The sequence below is a fragment of the Pleurodeles waltl genome, chromosome 6 (genome assembly GCF_031143425.1).
Source record: "Pleurodeles waltl isolate 20211129_DDA chromosome 6, aPleWal1.hap1.20221129, whole genome shotgun sequence".
NCBI lineage: Eukaryota > Metazoa > Chordata > Amphibia > Caudata > Salamandridae > Pleurodeles > Pleurodeles waltl.
Genome location: NC_090445.1, coordinates 1,724,382,148 through 1,724,402,872, shown reverse-complemented (window position 1 = coordinate 1,724,402,872; position 20,725 = coordinate 1,724,382,148). Strand labels below are relative to the sequence as shown.

Here is a 20,725-nt window from a genome sequence, read left to right as displayed (position 1 = left end):
AGGCTGCCTCTCATGGAACTGAGGCTGCCTCTCCCTCTCATGGAACTGAGGCTGCCTATGAGGCTGCCTCTCCCTCTCATTGAACTGAGGCTGCCTCTCCCTCTCATGGAAGTGAGGCTGCCTCTCCCACTCATGGAACCGAGGCTGCCTCTCCCTCTCATTGAACTGAGGCTGCCTCTCCCACTCATGGAACTGAGGCTGCCTCTCCCTCTCATGGAACTGAGGCTGCCTCTGAGGCTGCCTCTCCCTCTCATGGAACCGAGGCTGCCTCTGAGGCTGCTTCTCCCTCTCATTGAACTGAGGCTGCCTCTCCCACTCATGGAACTGAGGCTGCCTCTCCCTCTCATGGAACCGAGGCTGCCTCTGAGGCTGCCTCTCCCTCTCATTGAACTGAGGCTGCCTCTCCCACTCATGGAAGTGAGGCTGCCTCTGAGGCTGCCTCTCCCACTCATGGAACTGAGGCTGCCTCTGAGGCTCCCTCTCCTTCTCATTGAACTGAGGCTGCCTCTCCCACTCATGGAAGTGAGGCTGCCTCTGAGGCTGCTTCTCCCACTCATGGAACTGAGGCTGCCTCTGAGGCTGCCTCTCCCTCTCATGGAACCGAGGCTGACTCTCCCTCTCATGGAACCGAGGCTTCCTCTGAGGCTGCCTTTCCCTCTCATGGAACTGAGGCTGCCTCTCCCACTCATGGAAGTGAGGCTGCCTCTCCCACTCATGGAACTGAGGCTGCCTCTGAGGCTGCCTCTCCCTCTCATGGAACTGAGGCTGCCTCTGAGGCTGCCTCTCCCTCTCATTGAACTGAGGCTGCCTCTCCCTCTCATGGAACTGAGGCTGCCTCTGATGCTGCCTCTCCCTCTCATGGAACTGAGGCTGCCTCTCCCTCTCATGGAACTGAGGCTGCCTCTGAGGCTGCCTCTCCCTCTCATTGAACTGAGGCTGCCTCTCCCTCTCATTGAAGTGAGGCTGCCTCTCCCACTCATGGAACCGAGGCTGCCTCTCCCTCTCATTGAACTGAGGCTGCCTCTCCCACTCATGGAACTGAGGCTGCCTCTCCCTCTCATGGAACTGAGGCTGCCTCTGAGGCTGCCTCTCCTTCTCATGGAACCGAGGCTGCCTCTGAGGCTGCCTCTCCCTCTCATTGAACTGAGGCTGCCTCTCCCACTCATGGAAGTGAGGCTGCCTCTGAGGCTGCCTCTCGTGGAACTGAGGCTGCCTCTCCCTCTCATGGAACTGAGGCTGCCTCTGAGGCTGCCTTTCCCTCTCATGGAACTGAGGCTGCCTCTCCCACTCATGGAACTGAGGCTGCCTCTCCCACTCATGGAACTGAGGCTGCCTCTGAGGCTGCCTCTCCCTCTCATGGAACTGAGGCTGCCTCTGAGGCTGCCTCTCCCTCTCATTGAACTGAGGCTGCCTCTCCCTCTCATGGAACTGAGGCTGCCCCTCCCACTCATGGAACCGAGGCTGCCTCTCCCTCTCATGGCACCGAGGCTGCCTCTGAGGCTGCCTCTCCCTCTCATGGAACTGAGGCTGCCTCTGAGGCTGCCTCTCATGGAACTGAGGCTGCCTCTCCCACTCATGGAAGTGAGGCTGCCTCTCCCACTCATGGAAGTGAGGCTGCCTCTCCCTCTCATGGAACCGAGGCTGCCTCTGAGGCTCCCTCTCCCTCTCATGGAACTGAGGCTGCCTCTCCCACTCATGGAAGGGAGGCTGCCTCTCCCACTCATGGAACTGAGGCTGCCTCTCCCACTCATGGAACCGAGGCTGCCTCTCCCACTCATGGAACTGAGGCTGCCTCTCCCTCTCATGGAACTGAGGCTGCCTCTCCCTCTCATGGAACTGAGGCTGCCCCTCCCACTCATGGAACCGAGGCTGCCTCTCCCTCTCATGGCACCGAGGCTGCCTCTGAGGCTGCCTCTCATGGAACTGAAGCTGTCGCTCACTCTTGCTTCCTCTCTCGCTCAGTAAACTGAGTAGCACCATAGTAGTGGGGCCAGGTAGAGGGTCTTTGAGGGGTTGCTGCAGTGATAACTGGTGCCCTCTTCTAAGGGTTGTGACCTGTGCCCTTGTCACCCACAGCCACCTGCCGCTACGCCCTTGGGATGCAGGACCGGACCATCCGGGACGAGGACCTCACCGCGTCCAGCGCCTGGTCGGACTCCACGGAGGCGAAGCACAGCAGGTAAGGGGGCGAGGGGCCCCGAGGACCGACACGAGGGCCCCTGGTGGCTAGGCAGCAGCACGGGATGTCTCCTCATGCCATAGGTGGTGTCCGGGTGCCCCCTCCTGGCAGGACAGCAGAATGACGTCTGTCCCATGGCTAAGGTTGTGTCAGGGTGACCCCTGGTGGCTGAAAAGTGGTGTGGCATGTGCAAATCAAGACCGATAATGTGTTTAGGTGTCCCCTAGTGGCAGGGCAGCAGCGTGGCATGTCCCTCCCATATCTAATTTCGTGTCACTTTACCCCCTGCAGGTCTCTCCCATGGGAGAGGCGGTGTCTGGGTGCCCCATGTGGGCAAAGCAGTAGCATGACATCTTTCCCATTACTAAGGTTGTGTCAGGGTGACCCCTGGTGGCAGTACAGTTGCATGGCATGTCTTTCCCACATATAAGGGTGTGTCATGGTGACCCCTAGTGGCAGTACAGTTGCATGGCATGTCTTTTGGATGTGTAATATTGTGACAGGGTGACCCCTGGTGGGCTGTACAGTTGCATGGCATGTCTTTTGCATGTGTAAGATTGTGACAGGTTGAGCCCTGGTGGGCAGTATAGATGCATGACATGTCTTTCCCACATGTGAGGGTGTGTCAGGGTGACCCCTGGTGGGCTGTACAGTTGCATGGCATGTCTTTTGCATGTGTAAGATTGTGACAGGTTGAGCCCTGGTGGGCAGTATAGATGCATGCCATGTCATTCCCACATTTGAAGGTGTGTCATGGTGACCCCTAGTGGCAGCACCGCTGCGTGACATCTCTTTCCATGCATGAGGTTGTGTCAGGGTGACCCCTGGTGGCTGAGGAGTGGTGTGGCATGCCACTCACTGTTCTGAGCAGCTGCCCCAGCGCCCCTGGTGGGTGCAGAGTGGTGTTGACTGTCTCTTTGCAGAAGATGCCCTTGATTTACGTGCAGCCTTGCAGGGCTGACTGGGCTGACATCCGCCCTGGAAACCCAGCCGCTCGTTATTTGTGTTTACTTCCCTCCAATGACTGGGTGCTTTGTGTGGCCCCCGCTGCCTCTCCGAAGCCCCCGCAGGGGCCCCTCACACCCTCTGCCCCTCTCTCCCTCTCCCAGGCTGGACACCAGTGAAGGTGACGGGGCCTGGTGCCCCTCTGGACCCGTCTTTCCCAACAACGAGGAGTTCCTGCAGGTGGACCTGAGGGGGCTGTACTTCGTCACTCTGGTGGGCACGCAGGGGCGCCACGGGAACGGCCACGGGAACGAGTTTGCCCGATTCTACAAACTTCAGTACAGCCGGGACGGGCACAAGTGGATCTGCTGGAAGGACCGATGGGGCAATGAGGTGAGGGCTGAGGGACAGGGTGAGGGCTGAAGGGCAGGGTGAGGGCTGAGGGAACAAGTTTAGGATTGAGAATATGAATTCAGGACTGAAGGAAGTCGGGGAGATAGCATGGTGAGGGCTGAGGGAACGAGGTGAGGACTCGGGGTATGAGGTCAGGACTGAAGGAACGAGGCGAGGGCATGTGAGGGCACATGCTGAGAGAACTAGGTGCAGCCTCACGGTGAGGGCTAAGGGTGTGAGGTGAGGGCTGAGGGAATATGGTCAGGGCCGTAGGAAGAGTGAGGGCACGCAGTTGAGGGCCCCAGCGACACGAGGGCCCCTGCTGAAGCAGGGTGAGGGCTGACGGAGCAAAGTGAAGGCACATGGTAAGAGGACGAGGGGTGGGAACAAGTTCAGGGTAGAGGGTATGAGTTCAGGACTGAAGGAGTTAAGTGAGGGCATACAGTGAGGGCTGAGGGGGTAAAATGAGGGCACGTACTGTCTCACTTCACTGCCACGAGGCAACACCCTGTGAATACTTGGAACAAAAGACAAGCACAGCCGTCCTGAAGGGGCATCCCTACCCCTACTGCCTCAGAGACCTGGGGACCAACCTCCTCTGTGCCAAGGTGCAGGGCCTCATATACCATCACTCCCTCGCGTGTGGGCACCGTAGATAGACCATGCCCTCCACCACCAAATATAATACATATCGGACCATAGAGAATACTGTGAGATCGCCAGAGTGTCCACCACTCTGAGCATATGTTACCTGTACCCAGCTCAGATATCAGACCCTGGCCGTAGAGAATACTCCAGAATTACCAGAGCGTCCACCACTCACCTAACTCCACTCTGGACACCATAGAGGACATGTACCCAGCTCAGGTATCATACCCTGACCAAAGAGAATACTCCAGAATTACCAGAGCGTCTACCACTCACCTAACTACAGCCTATGTACCATAGATTGCCCACCCACAGGTAGAATACCATGGCCATAGAGAAAACTCTGGGATTACCAGAGCGTCCACCAATCACCTACCTACACTCTGGGCACCATAGAGTACCTTTACCCAGATCAGGTATAACACCCTGACCACAAATAATACTCCTTGATTGCCAGAGAGTCTACCACTCACGTAACTACACTCTGGGCACCATAGAGTACCTATACCTACCTCAGGTATCAGACCCTTACCATAGAGAGTACTCCAGGATTACCTGAGTGTCCAACACTCACCTAACTACTCTCTGGGCACCATAGAGTACCTGTACCCAGCTCAGATATCAGACCCTGACCATAGAGAATACTCCAGGATTACCAGAGCGTCCACCACTCACCTAACTTCACTCTGGACACCACAGAGTACATGTACCCAGCTCTGGTATCAGACCCCGACAATAGAGAATACTCTAGAATAACAGAGCGTCTACCACTCACCTAACTACAGTCTATGCTCCATAGATTGCCCATCCACAGGTAGGATACCATGACAATAGAGAATACTCCGGGATTACCAGAGTGTCCACCAATCCCTTACCTACGCTCTGGGCACCATAGAGTACCCTTACCCAGATCAGGTATCAGACCCTTCCCACAGAGAATACTCCATGATTACCAGAGAGTTCACCACCCACCTAACTACACTCTGGGCACCATAGAGTACCTATATCCAGCTCAGGTATCAGACCTGTACTATAGAGAATACTCCAGGATTACCAAAGTGTCCACTTCAGGAACCATGGTCACCAATCATTACCCATGTCCAGCTCAGGTTGGAAGTTCTGACCATAGAGAATACTCTGGGATTACCAGAATGCCCACCATTCACCTAAGTACTCTCTGTGCTCCATAGAGTACCTGTACATAGAACAGGTATAAGACCCTGGCCATCAAGAATACTCCAGGATTACCAGAGCGTCCCTGTACTCAATAGATTACCTGTACCTAGGACAGGTATAATAACCTGGTCATATCATTCTCCTGGATTACCAGAGAGTCTCTGTGCTGAATAGATTACCTGTACCTAGGACAGGCATCAGACCCTGGCCATAGAGAATACTCCCGGATTACCAGAGAGTCCCTGTACTCAATAGATTACCTGTACCTAGGACAGGTATCAGACCCTGGTCATATAATTCTCCCGGATTACCATCGAGTCTCTGTGCTGAATAGATCACCTGTACCTAGAACAGGTATCAGACCCTGGCCATAGAGAATACTCCTGGATTACCAGAGCGTCTCTGTATTCAATAGATTACCTGTACCTAGGACAGGCATCAAACCCCGGCCATAGAGAATACTCCTGGATTACCAGAGCGTCTCTGTACTCAATAGATCACCTGTACCTAGAACAGGTATCAGACCTGGCCATAGAGAATACTCCAGGATTACCAGAGCGTCTGTGTACTCAATAGATCACCTGTACCTAGGACAGGTATCGCAACCTAGCCATGTAATTCTCCCGGATTACCAGAGTGTCTCTGTGCTCCATAAATTACCTGTACCTAGGACAGGTATCAAACCCCGGCCTTAGAGAATACTCCTGGAATACCAGAGCGTCTCTGTAATCAATAGATTACCTGTACCTATAACAGGTATCAGACCCTGGCCATAGAGAATACTCCAGGATTACCAGAGTGTCTCTGTACTCAATAGATCACCTGTACCTAGGACAGGTATCATAACCTGGTCATATAATTCCCCCGGATTACCATAGAGTCTCTGTGCTCAATAGATCACCTGTATCTAGGACAGGTATCAGACCTGGCCAAAGAGAATACTCCAGGATTACCAGAGCGTCTCTGTACTCAATAGATTACCTATACCTATGACAGGCATCAGACCCTGGCCATAGAGAATACTCCCAGATTACCAGAGCGTCTCTGTACTAAATAGATCACCTGTACCTAGGACAGGCATCAAACCCTGGCCATAGAGAATACTCCCGGATTATACTCAACAGATTTACAGATTACCTGTACCTAGGACAGGTATCATAACCTGGTCATTTAATTCTCCCGGATCACCAGAGAGTCTCTGTGCTCAATAGATTACCTGTACCTAGGACAGGCATCAGACCCTGGCCATAGAGAATACTCCCGGATTACCAGAGAGTCTCTGTACTCAATAGATTACCTGTACCTAGGACAGGTATCAGACCCTGGTCATATAATTCTCCCGGATTACAATAGAGTCGCTGTGCTGAATAGATCACCTGTACCTAGGACAGGTATCAGGCCCTGGCCATAGAGAATACTCCCGGATTACCAGAGAGTCTATGTACTCAATAGATTACCTGTAACTAGGACAGGTATCATAACCTGGTCATATAATTTTCCCGGATTACTATAGAGTCTCTGTGCTGAATAGATCACCTGTACCTAGGACAGGTATCAGGCCCTGGCCATAGAGAATACTCCCGGATTACCAGAGAGTCTATGTACTCAATAGATTACCTGTAACTAGGAGAGGTATCATAACCTGGTCATATAATTTTCCCGGATTACCATAGAGTCTCTGTGCTCAATAGATCACCTGTATCTAGGACAGGTATCAGACCTGGCCATAGAGAATACTCCAGGATTACCAGAGCGTCTCTGTACTCAATAGATTACCTGTACCTATGACAGGCATCAGACCCTGGCCATAGAGAATACTCCCAGATTACCAGAGCGTCTCTGTACTAAATAGATCACCTGTACCTAGGACAGGCATCAAACCCTGGCCATAGAGAATACTCCTGGATTATACTCAACAGATTTACAGATTACCTGTACCTAGGACAGGTATCATAACCTGGTCATTTAATTCTCCCGGATCACCAGAGAGTCTCTGTGCTCAATAGATTACCTGTACCTAGGACAGGCATCAGACCCTGGCCATAGAGAATACTCCCGGATTACCAGAGAGTCTCTGTACTCAATAGATTACCTGTACCTAGGACAGGTATCAGACCCTGGTCATATAATTCTCCCGGATTACAATAGAGTCGCTGTGCTGAATAGATCACCTGTACCTAGGACAGGTATCAGGCCCTGGCCATAGAGAATACTCCCGGATTACCAGAGAGTCTATGTACTCAATAGATTACCTGTAACTAGGACAGGTATCATAACCTGGTCATATAATTTTCCCGGATTACTATAGAGTCTCTGTGCTCAATAGATCACCTGTACCTAGGACAGGTGTCACACCCTGGCCATAGAGTATAGTCCAGGATTACCAGAGTGTCTCTGTACTCAATAGATTACCTGTACCTAGGACAGGCATCAGACCCTGGTCATAGAGAATACTCCTGGATTACCAGGGCGTCTCTGTACTCAATAGATTACCTGTACCTAAGACAGGCATCAGACCCTGGCGATAGAGAATACTCCCAAATTTACCAGAGCATCTCTGTACTCAATAGATCACCTGTACCTAGGACAGGCATCAAACCCTGGCCATAGAGAATACTCCCCGATTACCAGCGAGTCTCTGTACTCAATAGATTACCTAACCTAGGACAGGTATCAGGCCCTGGTCATATAATTCTCCCGGAGTACCATAAAGTCGCTGTGCTGAATAGATCACATGGACCTAGGACAGGTATCAGACCCTGGCCATAGAGAATACTCCCGGATTACCAGAGTCTATGTACGCAGTAGATTACCTGTACCTAGGACAGGTATCATAACCTGGTCATATAATTCTCCCGGATTACCATAGAGTCTCTGTGCTGAATAGATCACCTGTACCTAGGACAAGTATCAGACCCTGGCCATAGAGAATACTCCTGGATTACCAGAGAGTCTCTGTACTCAATAGATTACCTGTACCTAGGACAGGTGTCATAACCTGGTCATGTAATTCTCCCGGATTACCACAGAGTCTCTGTGCTAAATAGATAACCTGTACCTAGGACAGGTATCAGACCTGGCCATAGAGAATACTCCAGGATTACCAGAGCATCTCTGTACTCAATAGATTACCTGTACCTAGGACAGGCATCAAACCCCGGCCATAGAGGTTACTCCTGGATTACCAGAGCGTCTCTGTACTCAATAGATTACCTGTATCTAGAACAGGTATCAGACCCTGGCCATAGAGAATACTCCAGGATTACCAGAGCGTCTCTGTACTCAATAGATCACCTGTACCTAGGACTGTTATCGCAACCTGGCCATGTAATTCTCCCGGATTACCAGAGTGTCTCTGTGCTCCATAGATTACCTGTACCTAGGACAGGTATCAGACCCTGGCCATAGAGAATACTCCCGGATTGCCAGAGCGTCTCTGTAGTCAATACATTACCGGTACCTAGGACAGGTATCATAACCTGGTCATATAATTCCCCTGGATTACCATAGTGTCTCTGTGCTCCATAAATTACCTGTACCTAGGACAGGTATCAAACCCCGGCCTTAGAGAATACTCCTGGAATACCAGAGCGTCTCTGTAATCAATAGATTACCTGTACCTATAACAGGTATCAGACCCTGGCCATAGAGAATACTCCAGGATTACCAGAGTGTCTCTGTACTCAATAGATCACCTGTACCTAGGACAGGTATCATAACCTGGTCATATAATTCCCCCGGATTACCATAGAGTCTCTGTGCTCAATAGATCACCTGTATCTAGGACAGGTATCAGACCTGGCCAAAGAGAATACTCCAGGATTACCAGAGCGTCTCTGTACTCAATAGATTACCTGTACCTATGACAGGCATCAGACCCTGGCCATAGAGAATACTCCCAGATTACCAGAGCGTCTCTGTACTAAATAGATCACCTGTACCTAGGACAGGCATCAAACCCTGGCCATAGAGAATACTCCCGGATTATACTCAACAGATTTACAGATTACCTGTACCTAGGACAGGTATCATAACCTGGTCATATAATTCTCCCGGATCACCAGAGAGTCTCTGTGCTCAATAGATTACCTGTACCTAGGACAGGCATCAGACCCTGGCCATAGAGAATACTCCCGGATTACCAGAGAGTCTCTGTACTCAATAGATTACCTGTACCTAGGACAGGTATCAGACCCTGGTCATATCATTCTCCCGGATTACAATAGAGTCGCTGTGCTGAATAGATCACCTGTACCTAGGACAGGTATCAGGCCCTGGCCATAGAGAATACTCCCGGATTACCAGAGAGTCTATGTACTCAATAGATTACCTGTAACTAGGACAGGTATCATAACCTGGTCATATAATTTTCCCGGATTACCATAGAGTCTCTGTGCTCAATAGATCACCTGTATCTAGGACAGGTATCAGACCTGGCCATAGAGAATACTCCAGGATTACCAGAGCGTCTCTGTACTCAGTAGATTACCTGTACCTATGACAGGCATCAGACCCTGGCCATAGAGAATACTCCCAGATTACCAGAGCGTCTCTGTACTAAATAGATCACCTGTACCTAGGACAGGCATCAAACCCTGGCCATAGAGAATACTCCTGGATTATACTCAACAGATTTACAGATTACCTGTACCTAGGACAGGTATCATAACCTGGTCATTTAATTCTCCCGGATCACCAGAGAGTCTCTGTGCTCAATAGATTACCTGTACCTAGGACAGGCATCAGACCCTGGCCATAGAGAATACTCCCGGATTACCAGAGAGTCTCTGTACTCAATAGATTACCTGTACCTAGGACAGGTATCAGACCCTGGTCATATAATTCTCCCGGATTACAATAGAGTCGCTGTGCTGAATAGATCACCTGTACCTAGGACAGGTATCAGGCCCTGGCCATAGAGAATACTCCCGGATTACCAGAGAGTCTATGTACTCAATAGATTACCTGTAACTAGGACAGGTATCATAACCTGGTCATATAATTTTCCCGGATTACTATAGAGTCTCTGTGCTCAATAGATCACCTGTACCTAGGACAGGTGTCACACCCTGGCCATAGAGTATAGTCCAGGATTACCAGAGCGTCTCTGTACTCAATAGATTACCTGTACCTAGGACAGGCATCAGACCTTGGTCATAGAGAATACTCCTGGATTACCAGGGCGTCTCTGTACTCAATAGATTACCTGTACCTAAAACAGGCATCAGACCCTGGCGATAGAGAATACTCCCAAATTTACCAGAGCATCTCTGTACTCAATAGATCACCTGTACCTAGGACAGGCATCAAACCCTGGCCATAGAGAATACTCCCCGATTACCAGAGAGTCTCTGTACTCAATAGATTACCTAACCTAGGACAGGTATCAGACCCTGGTCATATAATTCTCCCGGAGTACCATAAAGTCGCTGTGCTGAATAGATCACATGGACCTAGGACAGGTATCAGACTCTGGCCATAGAGAATACTCCCGGATTACCAGAGAGTCTATGTACGCAGTAGATTACCTGTACCTAGGACAGGTATCATAACCTGGTCATATAATTCTCCCGGATTACCATAGAGTCTCTGTGCTGAATAGATCACCTGTACCTAGGACAAGTATCAGACCCTGGCCATAGAGAATACTCCTGGATTACCAGAGAGTCTCTGTACTCAATAGATTACCTGTACCTAGGACAGGTGTCATAACCTGGTCATGTAATTCTCCCGGATTACCACAGAGTCTCTGTGCTAAATAGATAACCTGTACCTAGGACAGGTATCAGACCTGGCCATAGAGAATACTCCAGGATTACCAGAGCATCTCTGTACTCAATAGATTACCTGTACCTAGGACAGGCATCAAACCTCGGCCATAGAGGTTACTCCTGGATTACCAGAGCGTCTCTGTACTCAATAGATTACCTGTATCTAGAACAGGTATCAGACCCTGGCCATAGAGAATACTCCAGGATTACCAGAGCGTCTCTGTACTCAATAGATCACCTGTACCTAGGACTGTTATCGCAACCTGGGAATGTAATTCTCCCGGATTACCAGAGTGTCTCTGTGCTCCATAGATTACCTGTACCTAGGACAGGTATCAGACCCTGGCCATAGAGAATACTCCCGGATTGCCAGAGCGTCTCTGTAGTCAATACATTACCGGTACCTAGGACAGGTATCATAACCTGGTCATATAATTCCCCTGGATTACCATAGAGTCTATGTGCTCAATAGATCACCTGTATCTAGGACAGGTATCAGACCTGGCCATAGAGAATACTCCAGGATTACCAGAACGTCTCTGTACTCAATAGATTACCTGTACCTAGGACAGGCATCAGACCCCGGCCATAGAGAATACTCCTGGATTACCAGAGCGTCTCTGTACTCAATAGATTACCTGTACCTATGACAGGCATCAGACCCTGGCCATAGACAATACTCCCAGATTACCAGAGCGTCTCTGTACTAAATAGATCACCTGTACCTAGGACAGGCATCAAACCCTGGCCATAGAGAATACTCCCGGATTATACTCAACAGATTTACAGATTACCTGTACCTAGGACAGGTATCATAACCTGGTCATTTAATTCTCCCGGATCACCAGAGAGTCTCTGTGCTCAATAGATTACCTGTACCTAGGACAGGCATCAGACCCTGGCCATAGAGAATACTCCCGGATTACCAGAGAGTCTCTGTACTCAATAGATTACCTGTACCTAGGACAGGTATCAGAACCTGGTCATATAATTCTCCCGGATTACAATAGAGTCGCTGTGCTGAATAGATCACCTGTACCTAGGACAGGTATCAGGCCCTGGCCATAGAGAATACTCCCGGATTACCAGAGAGTCTATGTACTCAATAGATTACCTGTAACTAGGACAGGTGGTATAACCTGGTCATATAATTTTCCCGGATTACTATAGAGTCTCTGTGCTCAATAGATCACCTGTACCTAGGACAGGTGTCAGACCCTGGCCATAGAGTATAGTCCAGGATTACCAGAGCGTCTCTGTACTCAATAGATTACCTGTACCTAGGACAGGCATCAGACCCTGGTCATAGAGAATACTCCTGGATTACCAGGGCGTCTCTGTACTCAATAGATTACCTGTACCTAGGACAGGCATCAGACCCTGGCGATAGAGAATACTCCCAAATTTACCAGAGCATCTCTGTACTCAATAGATCACCTGTACCTAGGACAGGCATCAAACCCTGGCCATAGAGAATACTCCCCGATTACCAGAGAGTCTCTGTACTCAATAGATTACCTAACCTAGGACAGGTATCAGACCCTGGTCATATAATTCTCCCGGATTACCATAAAGTCGCTGTGCTGAATAGATCACATGGACCTAGGACAGGTATCAGACCCTGGCCATAGAGAATACTCCCGGATTACCAGAGAGTCTATGTACGCAGTAGATTACCTGTACCTAGGACAGGTATCATAACCTGGTCATATAATTCTCCCGGATTACCATAGAGTCTCTGTGCTGAATAGATCACCTGTACCTAGGACAAGTATCAGACCCTGGCCATAGAGAATACTCCTGGATTACCAGAGAGTCTCTGTACTCAATAGATTACCTGTACCTAGGACAGGTGTCATAACCTGGTCATGTAATTCTCCCGGATTACCACAGAGTCTCTGTGCTAAATAGATAACCTGTACCTAGGACAGGTATCAGACATGGCCATAGAGAATACTCCAGGATTACCAGAGCATCTCTGTACTCAATAGATTACCTGTACCTAGGACAGGCATCAAACCCCGGCCATAGAGGTTACTCCTGGATTACCAGAGCGTCTCTGTACTCAATAGATTACCTGTATCTAGAACAGGTATCAGACCCTGGCCATAGAGAATACTCCAGGATTACCAGAGCGTCTCTGTACTCAATAGATCACCTGTACCTAGGACTGTTATCGCAACCTGGCCATGTAATTCTCCCGGATTACCAGAGTGTCTCTGTGCTCCATAGATTACCTGTACCTAGGACAGGTATCAGACCCTGGCCATAGAGAATACTCCCGGATTGCCAGAGCGTCTCTGTAGTCAATAGATTACCGGTACCTAGGATAGGTATCATAACCTGGTCATATAATTCCCCTGGATTACCATAGAGTCTATGTGCTCAATAGATCACCTGTATCTAGGACAGGTATCAGACCTGGCCATAGAGAATACTCCAGGATTACCAGAACGTCTCTGTACTCAATAGATTACCTGTACCTAGGACAGGCATCAGACCCCGGCCATAGAGAATACTCCTGGATTACCAGAGCGTCTCTGTACTCAATAGATTACCTGTACCTATGACAGGCATCAGACCCTGGCCATAGACAATACTCCCAGATTACCAGAGCGTCTCTGTACTAAATAGATCACCTGTACCTAGGACAGGCATCAAACCCTGGCCATAGAGAATACTCCCGTATTATACTCAACAGATTTACAGATTACCTGTACCTAGGACAGGTATCATAACCTGGTCATTTAATTCTCCCGGATCACCAGAGAGTCTCTGTGCTCAATAGATTACCTGTACCTAGGACAGGCATCAGACCCTGGCCATAGAGAATACTCCCGGATTACCAGAGAGTCTCTGTACTCAATAGATTACCTGTACCTAGGACAGGTATCAGAACCTGGTCATATAATTCTCCCGGATTACAATAGAGTCGCTGTGCTGAATAGATCACCTGTACCTAGGACAGGTATCAGGCCCTGGCCATAGAGAATACTCCCGGTTTACCAGAGAGTCTATGTACTCAATAGATTACCTGTAACTAGGACAGGTATCATAACCTGGTCATATAATTTTCCCGGATTACTATAGAGTCTCTGTGCTCAATAGATCACCTGTACCTAGGACAGGTGTCAGACCCTGGCCATAGAGTATAGTCCAGGATTACCAGAGCGTCTCTGTACTCAATAGATTACCTGTACCTAGGACAGGCATCAGACCCTGGTCATAGAGAATACTCCTGGATTACCAGGGCGTCTCTGTACTCAATAGATTACCTGTACCTAGGACAGGCATCAGACCCTGGCGATAGAGAATACTCCCAAATTTACCAGAGCATCTCTGTACTCAATAGATCACCTGTACCTAGGACAGGCATCAAACCCTGGCCATAGAGAATACTCCCCGATTACCAGAGAGTCTCTGTACTCAATAGATTACCTAACCTAGGACAGGTATCAGACCCTGGTCATATAATTCTCCCGGATTACCATAAAGTCGCTGTGCTGAATAGATCACATGGACCTAGGACAGGTATCAGACCCTGGCCATAGAGAATACTCCTGGATTACCAGAGCGTCTCTGTACTCAATAGATTACCGGTACCTAGGACAGGTATCAGACCCTGGCCATTGAGAATACTCCTGGATTACCAGAGAATCTCTGTACTCAATAGATTACCTGTACCTAGGACAGGTATCATAACCTGGTCATATAATTTTCCCAGATTACCATAGAGTCCCCGTGCTCAATAGATCACCTGTACCTAGGCTAGGCATCAGAATTTGGCCATAGAGAATGCTCCAGGATTACCAGAGCATCTCTGTACTCAATAGATTACCTGTACCTAGGACAGGCATCAAACCCCGGCCATAGAGGTTACTCCTGGATTACCAGAGCGTCTCTGTACTCAATAGATTACCTGTATCTAGAACAGGTATCAGACCCTGGCCATAGAGAATACTCCAGGATTACCAGAGCGTCTCTGTACTCAATAGATCACCTGTACCTAGGACTGTTATCGCAACCTGGCCATGTAATTCTCCCGGATTACCAGAGTGTCTCTGTGCTCCATAGATTACCTGTACCTAGGACAGGTATCAGACCCTGGCCATAGAGAATACTCCCGGATTGCCAGAGCGTCTCTGTAGTCAATAGATTACCGGTACCTAGGATAGGTATCATAACCTGGTCATATAATTCCCCTGGATTACCATAGAGTCTATGTGCTCAATAGATCACCTGTATCTAGGACAGGTATCAGACCTGGCCATAGAGAATACTCCAGGATTACCAGAACGTCTCTGTACTCAATAGATTACCTGTACCTAGGACAGGCATCAGACCCCGGCCATAGAGAATACTCCTGGATTACCAGAGCGTCTCTGTACTCAATAGATTACCTGTACCTATGACAGGCATCAGACCCTGGCCATAGACAATACTCCCAGATTACCAGAGCGTCTCTGTACTAAATAGATCACCTGTACCTAGGACAGGCATCAAACCCTGGCCATAGAGAATACTCCCGGATTATACTCAACAGATTTACAGATTACCTGTACCTAGGACAGGTATCATAACCTGGTCATTTAATTCTCCCGGATCACCAGAGAGTCTCTGTGCTCAATAGATTACCTGTACCTAGGACAGGCATCAGACCCTGGCCATAGAGAATACTCCCGGATTACCAGAGAGTCTCTGTACTCAATAGATTACCTGTACCTAGGACAGGTATCAGAACCTGGTCATATAATTCTCCCGGATTACAATAGAGTCGCTGTGCTGAATAGATCACCTGTACCTAGGACAGGTATCAGGCCCTGGCCATAGAGAATACTCCCGGATTACCAGAGAGTCTATGTACTCAATAGATTACCTGTAACTAGGACAGGTATCATAACCTGGTCATATAATTTTCCCGGATTACTATAGAGTCTCTGTGCTCAATAGATCACCTGTACCTAGGACAGGTGTCAGACCCTGGCCATAGAGTATAGTCCAGGATTACCAGAGCGTCTCTGTACTCAATAGATTACCTGTACCTAGGACAGGCATCAGACCCTGGTCATAGAGAATACTCCTGGATTACCAGGGCGTCTCTGTACTCAATAGATTACCTGTACCTAGGACAGGCATCAGACCCTGGCGATAGAGAATACTCCCAAATTTACCAGAGCATCTCTGTACTCAATAGATCACCTGTACCTAGGACAGGCATCAAACCCTGGCCATAGAGAATACTCCCCGATTACCAGAGAGTCTCTGTACTCAATAGATTACCTAACCTAGGACAGGTATCAGACCCTGGTCATATAATTCTCCCGGATTACCATAAAGTCGCTGTGCTGAATAGATCACATGGACCTAGGACAGGTATCAGACCCTGGCCATAGAGAATACTCCCGGATTACCAGAGAGTCTATTTACGCAGTAGATTACCTGTACCTAGGACAGGTATCATAACCTGGTCATATAATTCTCCCGGATTACCATAGAGTCTCTGTGCTGAATAGATCACCTGTACCTAGGACAAGTATCAGACCCTGGCCATAGAGAATACTCCTGGATTACCAGAGAGTCTCTGTACTCAATAGATTACCTGTACCTAGGACAGGTGTCATAACCTGGTCATGTAATTCTCCCGGATTACCACAGAGTCTCTGTGCTAAATAGATAACCTGTACCTAGGACAGGTATCAGACCTGGCCATAGAGAATACTCCAGGATTACCAGAGCATCTCTGTACTCAATAGATTACCTGTACCTAGGACAGGCATCAAACCCCGGCCATAGAGAATACTCCTGGATTACCAGAGCGTCTCTGTTCTCAATAGATTACCTGTATCTAGAACAGGTATCAGACCCTGGCCATAGAGAATACTCCAGGATTACCAGAGCGTCTCTGTACTCAATAGATCACCTGTACCTAGGACTGTTATCGCAACCTGGCCATGTAATTCTCCCGGATTACCAGAGTGTCTCTGTGCTCCATAGATTACCTGTACCTAGGACAGGTATCAGACCCTGGCCATAGAGAATACTCCCGGATTGCCAGAGCGTCTCTGTAGTCAATAGATTACCGGTACCTAGGACAGGTATCATAACCTGGTCATATAATTCCCCTGGATTACCATAGAGTCTATGTGCTCAATAGATCACCTGTATCTAGGACAGGTATCAGACCTGGCCATAGAGAATACTCCAGGATTACCAGAACGTCTCTGTACTCAATAGATTACCTGTACCTAGGACAGGCATCAGACCCCGGCCATAGAGAATACTCCTGGATTACCAGAGCGTCTCTGTACTCAATAGATTACCTGTACCTATGACAGGCATCAGACCCTGACCATAGACAATACTCCCAGATTACCAGAGCGTCTCTGTACTAAATAGATCACCTGTACCTAGGACAGGCATCAAACCCTGGCCATAGAGAATACTCCCGGATTATACTCAACAGATTTACAGATTACCTGTACCTAGGACAGGTATCATAACCTGGTCATATAATTCTCCTGGATTACCAGAGCGTCTCTGTACTCAATAGATTACCTGTACCTATAACAGGCATCAGACCCTGGCCATAGACAATACTCCCAGATTACCAGAGCGTCTCTGTACTAAATAGATCACCTGTACCTAGGACAGACATCAAACCCTGGCCATAGAGAATACTCCCGGATTATACTCAACAGATTTACAGATTACCTGTACCTAGGACAGGTATCATAACCTGGTCATATAATTCTCCCGGATTACCAGAGAGTCTCTGTGCTCAATAGATTACCTGTACCTAGGACAGGCATCAGACCCTGGCCATAGAGAATACTCCCGGATTACCAGAGAATCTCTGTACTCAATAGATTACCTGTACCTAGGACAGGTATCAGACCCTGGTCATATAATTCTCCCGGATTACAATAGAGTCGCTGTGCTGAATAGATCACCTGTACCTAGGACAGGTATCAGACCCTGGCCATAAAGAATACTCCCGGATTACCAGAGAGTCTATGTACTCAATAGATTACCTGTAACTAGGACAGGTATCATAACCTGGTCATATAATTTTCCCGGATTACCATAGAGTCTCTGTGCTCAATAGATCACCTGTACCTAGGACAGGTGTCAGACCCTGGCCATAGAGTATAGTCCAGGATTACCAGAGCGTCTCTGTACTCAATAGATTACCTGTACCTAGGACAGGCATCAGACCCTGGTCATAGAGAATACTCCTCGATTACCAGGGCGTCTCTGTACTCAATATATTACCTGTACCTAGGACAGGCATCAGACCCTGGCGATAGAGAATACTCACAAATTTACCAGAGCATCTCTGTACTCAATAGATCACCTGTACCTAGGACAGGCATCAAACCCTGGCCATAGAGAATACTCCCCGATTACCAGAGAGTCTCTGTACTCAATAGATTACCTAACCTAGAACAGGTATCAGACCCTGGTCATATAATTCTCCCGGATTACCATAAAGTCCCTGTGCTGAATAGATCACCTGTACCTAGGACAGGTATCAGATCCTGGCCATAGAGAATACTCCTGGATTACCAGAGAGTCTATGTACTCAGTAGATTACCTGTACCTAGGACAGGTATCATAACCTGGTCATATAATTCTCCCGGATTACCATAGAGTATCTGTGCTGAATAGATCACCTGTACCTAGGACAGGTATCAGACCCTGGCCATAGCGAATACTCCTGGATTACCAGAGAGTCTCTGTACTCAATAGATTACCTGTACCTAGGACAGGTGTCATAACCTGGTCATATAATTCTCCAGGATTACCACAGAGTCTCTGTGCTAAATAGATAACCTGTACCTAGGACAGTTATCAGACCTGGCCATAGAGAATACTCCAGGATTACCAGAGCATCTCTGTACTCAATAGATTACCTGTACCTAGGACAGCCATCAAACCCCGGCCATAGAGAATACTCCTGGATTACCAGAGTGTCTCTGTACTCAATAGATTACCTGTACCTAGAATAGGTATCAGACCTGGCCATAGAGAATACTCCAGGATTACCAGAGCGTCTCTGTACTCAATAGATCACCTGTACCTAGGACAGGTATCGCAACCTGGCCATGTAATTCTCCCGGATTACCAGAGTGTCTCTGTGCTCCATAGATTACCTGTACCTAGGACAGGTATCAATCCCCGGCCATAGAGAATACTCCTGGATTACCAGAGCGTCTCTGTGTTCAATAGATTACCTGTACCTAGGACAGGCATCAAACCCCGGCCATAGAGAATACTCCTGGATTACCAGAGCGCCACTGTACTCAATAGATTACCTGTACCTAGAACAGGTATCAGACCTGGCCATAGAGAATACTCCAGGATTACCAGAGCGTCTCTGTACTCAATAGATCACCTGTACCTAGGACAGGTATCGCAACCTGGCCATGTAATTCTCCCGGATTACCAGAGTGTCTCTGTGCTCCATAGATTACCTGTACCTAGGACAGGTATCAAACCCCGGCCATAGAGAATACTCCTGGAATACCAGAGCGTCTCTGTAGTCAATAGATTACCGGTACCTAGGACAGGTATCATAACCTGGTCATATAATTCCCCCGGATTACCATAGAGTCTCTGTGCTCAATAGATCACCTGTACCTAGGACAGGTATCGCAACCTGGCCATGTAATTCTCCCGGATTACCAGAGTGTCTCTGTGCCCCATAGATTACCTGTACATAGGACAGGTATCAGACCCTGGCCATAGAGAATACTCCCGGATTGCCAGAGCGTCTCTGTAGTCAATAGATTACCGGTACCTAGGACAGGTATCATAACCTGGTCATATAATTCCCCCGGATTACCATAGAGTCTCTGTGCTCAATAGATCACCTGTATCTAGGACAGGTATCAGACCTGGCCATAGAGAATACTCCAGGATTACCAGAGCGTCTCTGTACTCAATAGATTACCTGTACCTAGGACAGGCATCAGACCCCAGCCATAGAGAATACTCCTGGATTACCAGAGCGTCTCTGTACTCAATAGATTACCTGTACCTAGGACAGGTATCAGACCCTGGTCATAGAGAATACTCCAGGATTACCAGAGCATCTCTGTACTCAATAGATTACCTGTACCTAGAACAGGTATCGTAACCTGGCCATATAATTCTCCCGGATTACCATAGCGTCTCTGTGCTCAATAGATTACCTGTACCTAGGACAGGTATCAGACCCTGGCCATAGAGAATACTCCTGGATTACCAGAGCGTCTCTGTACTCAATAGATTACTGGTACCTAGGACAGGTTTCAGACCCTGGCCATTGAGAATACTCCTGGATTACCAGAGAGTCTCTGTACTCAATAGATTACCTGTACCTAGGACAGGTATCATAACCTGGTCATATAATTTTCCCAGATTACCATAGAGTCCCCGTGCTCAATAGATCACCTGTACCTAGGCTAGGCATCAGAATTTGGCCATAGAGAATGCTCCCGGGTTACCAGAGCGTCTCTGTACTCAATAGATCACCTGTACCTAGGACAGGCATCAAACCCTGGCCATAGAGAATACTCCTGGATTATACTCAATAGATTTACTGATTACCTGTACCTAGGACAGGTATCAT

At 48.5% G+C, this 20,725-nt stretch overlaps 1 protein-coding gene across 4 annotated transcripts in view; it reads left to right on the top strand.

Moving 5' to 3' along the window:
- DDR1 (discoidin domain receptor tyrosine kinase 1) overlaps positions 1–20,725 on the top strand; it is a 465,777-nt gene that overhangs the window by 238,151 nt on the left and 206,901 nt on the right. For all 4 annotated transcript variants that reach the window (XM_069241966.1, XM_069241967.1, XM_069241968.1 and 1 more), the window contains 2 exons: positions 2,077–2,179; positions 3,289–3,517. In XM_069241966.1, the coding sequence (XP_069098067.1) occupies positions 2,077–2,179; positions 3,289–3,517 (332 nt within the window). The remainder of the gene's footprint in view (positions 1–2,076; positions 2,180–3,288; positions 3,518–20,725) is intronic.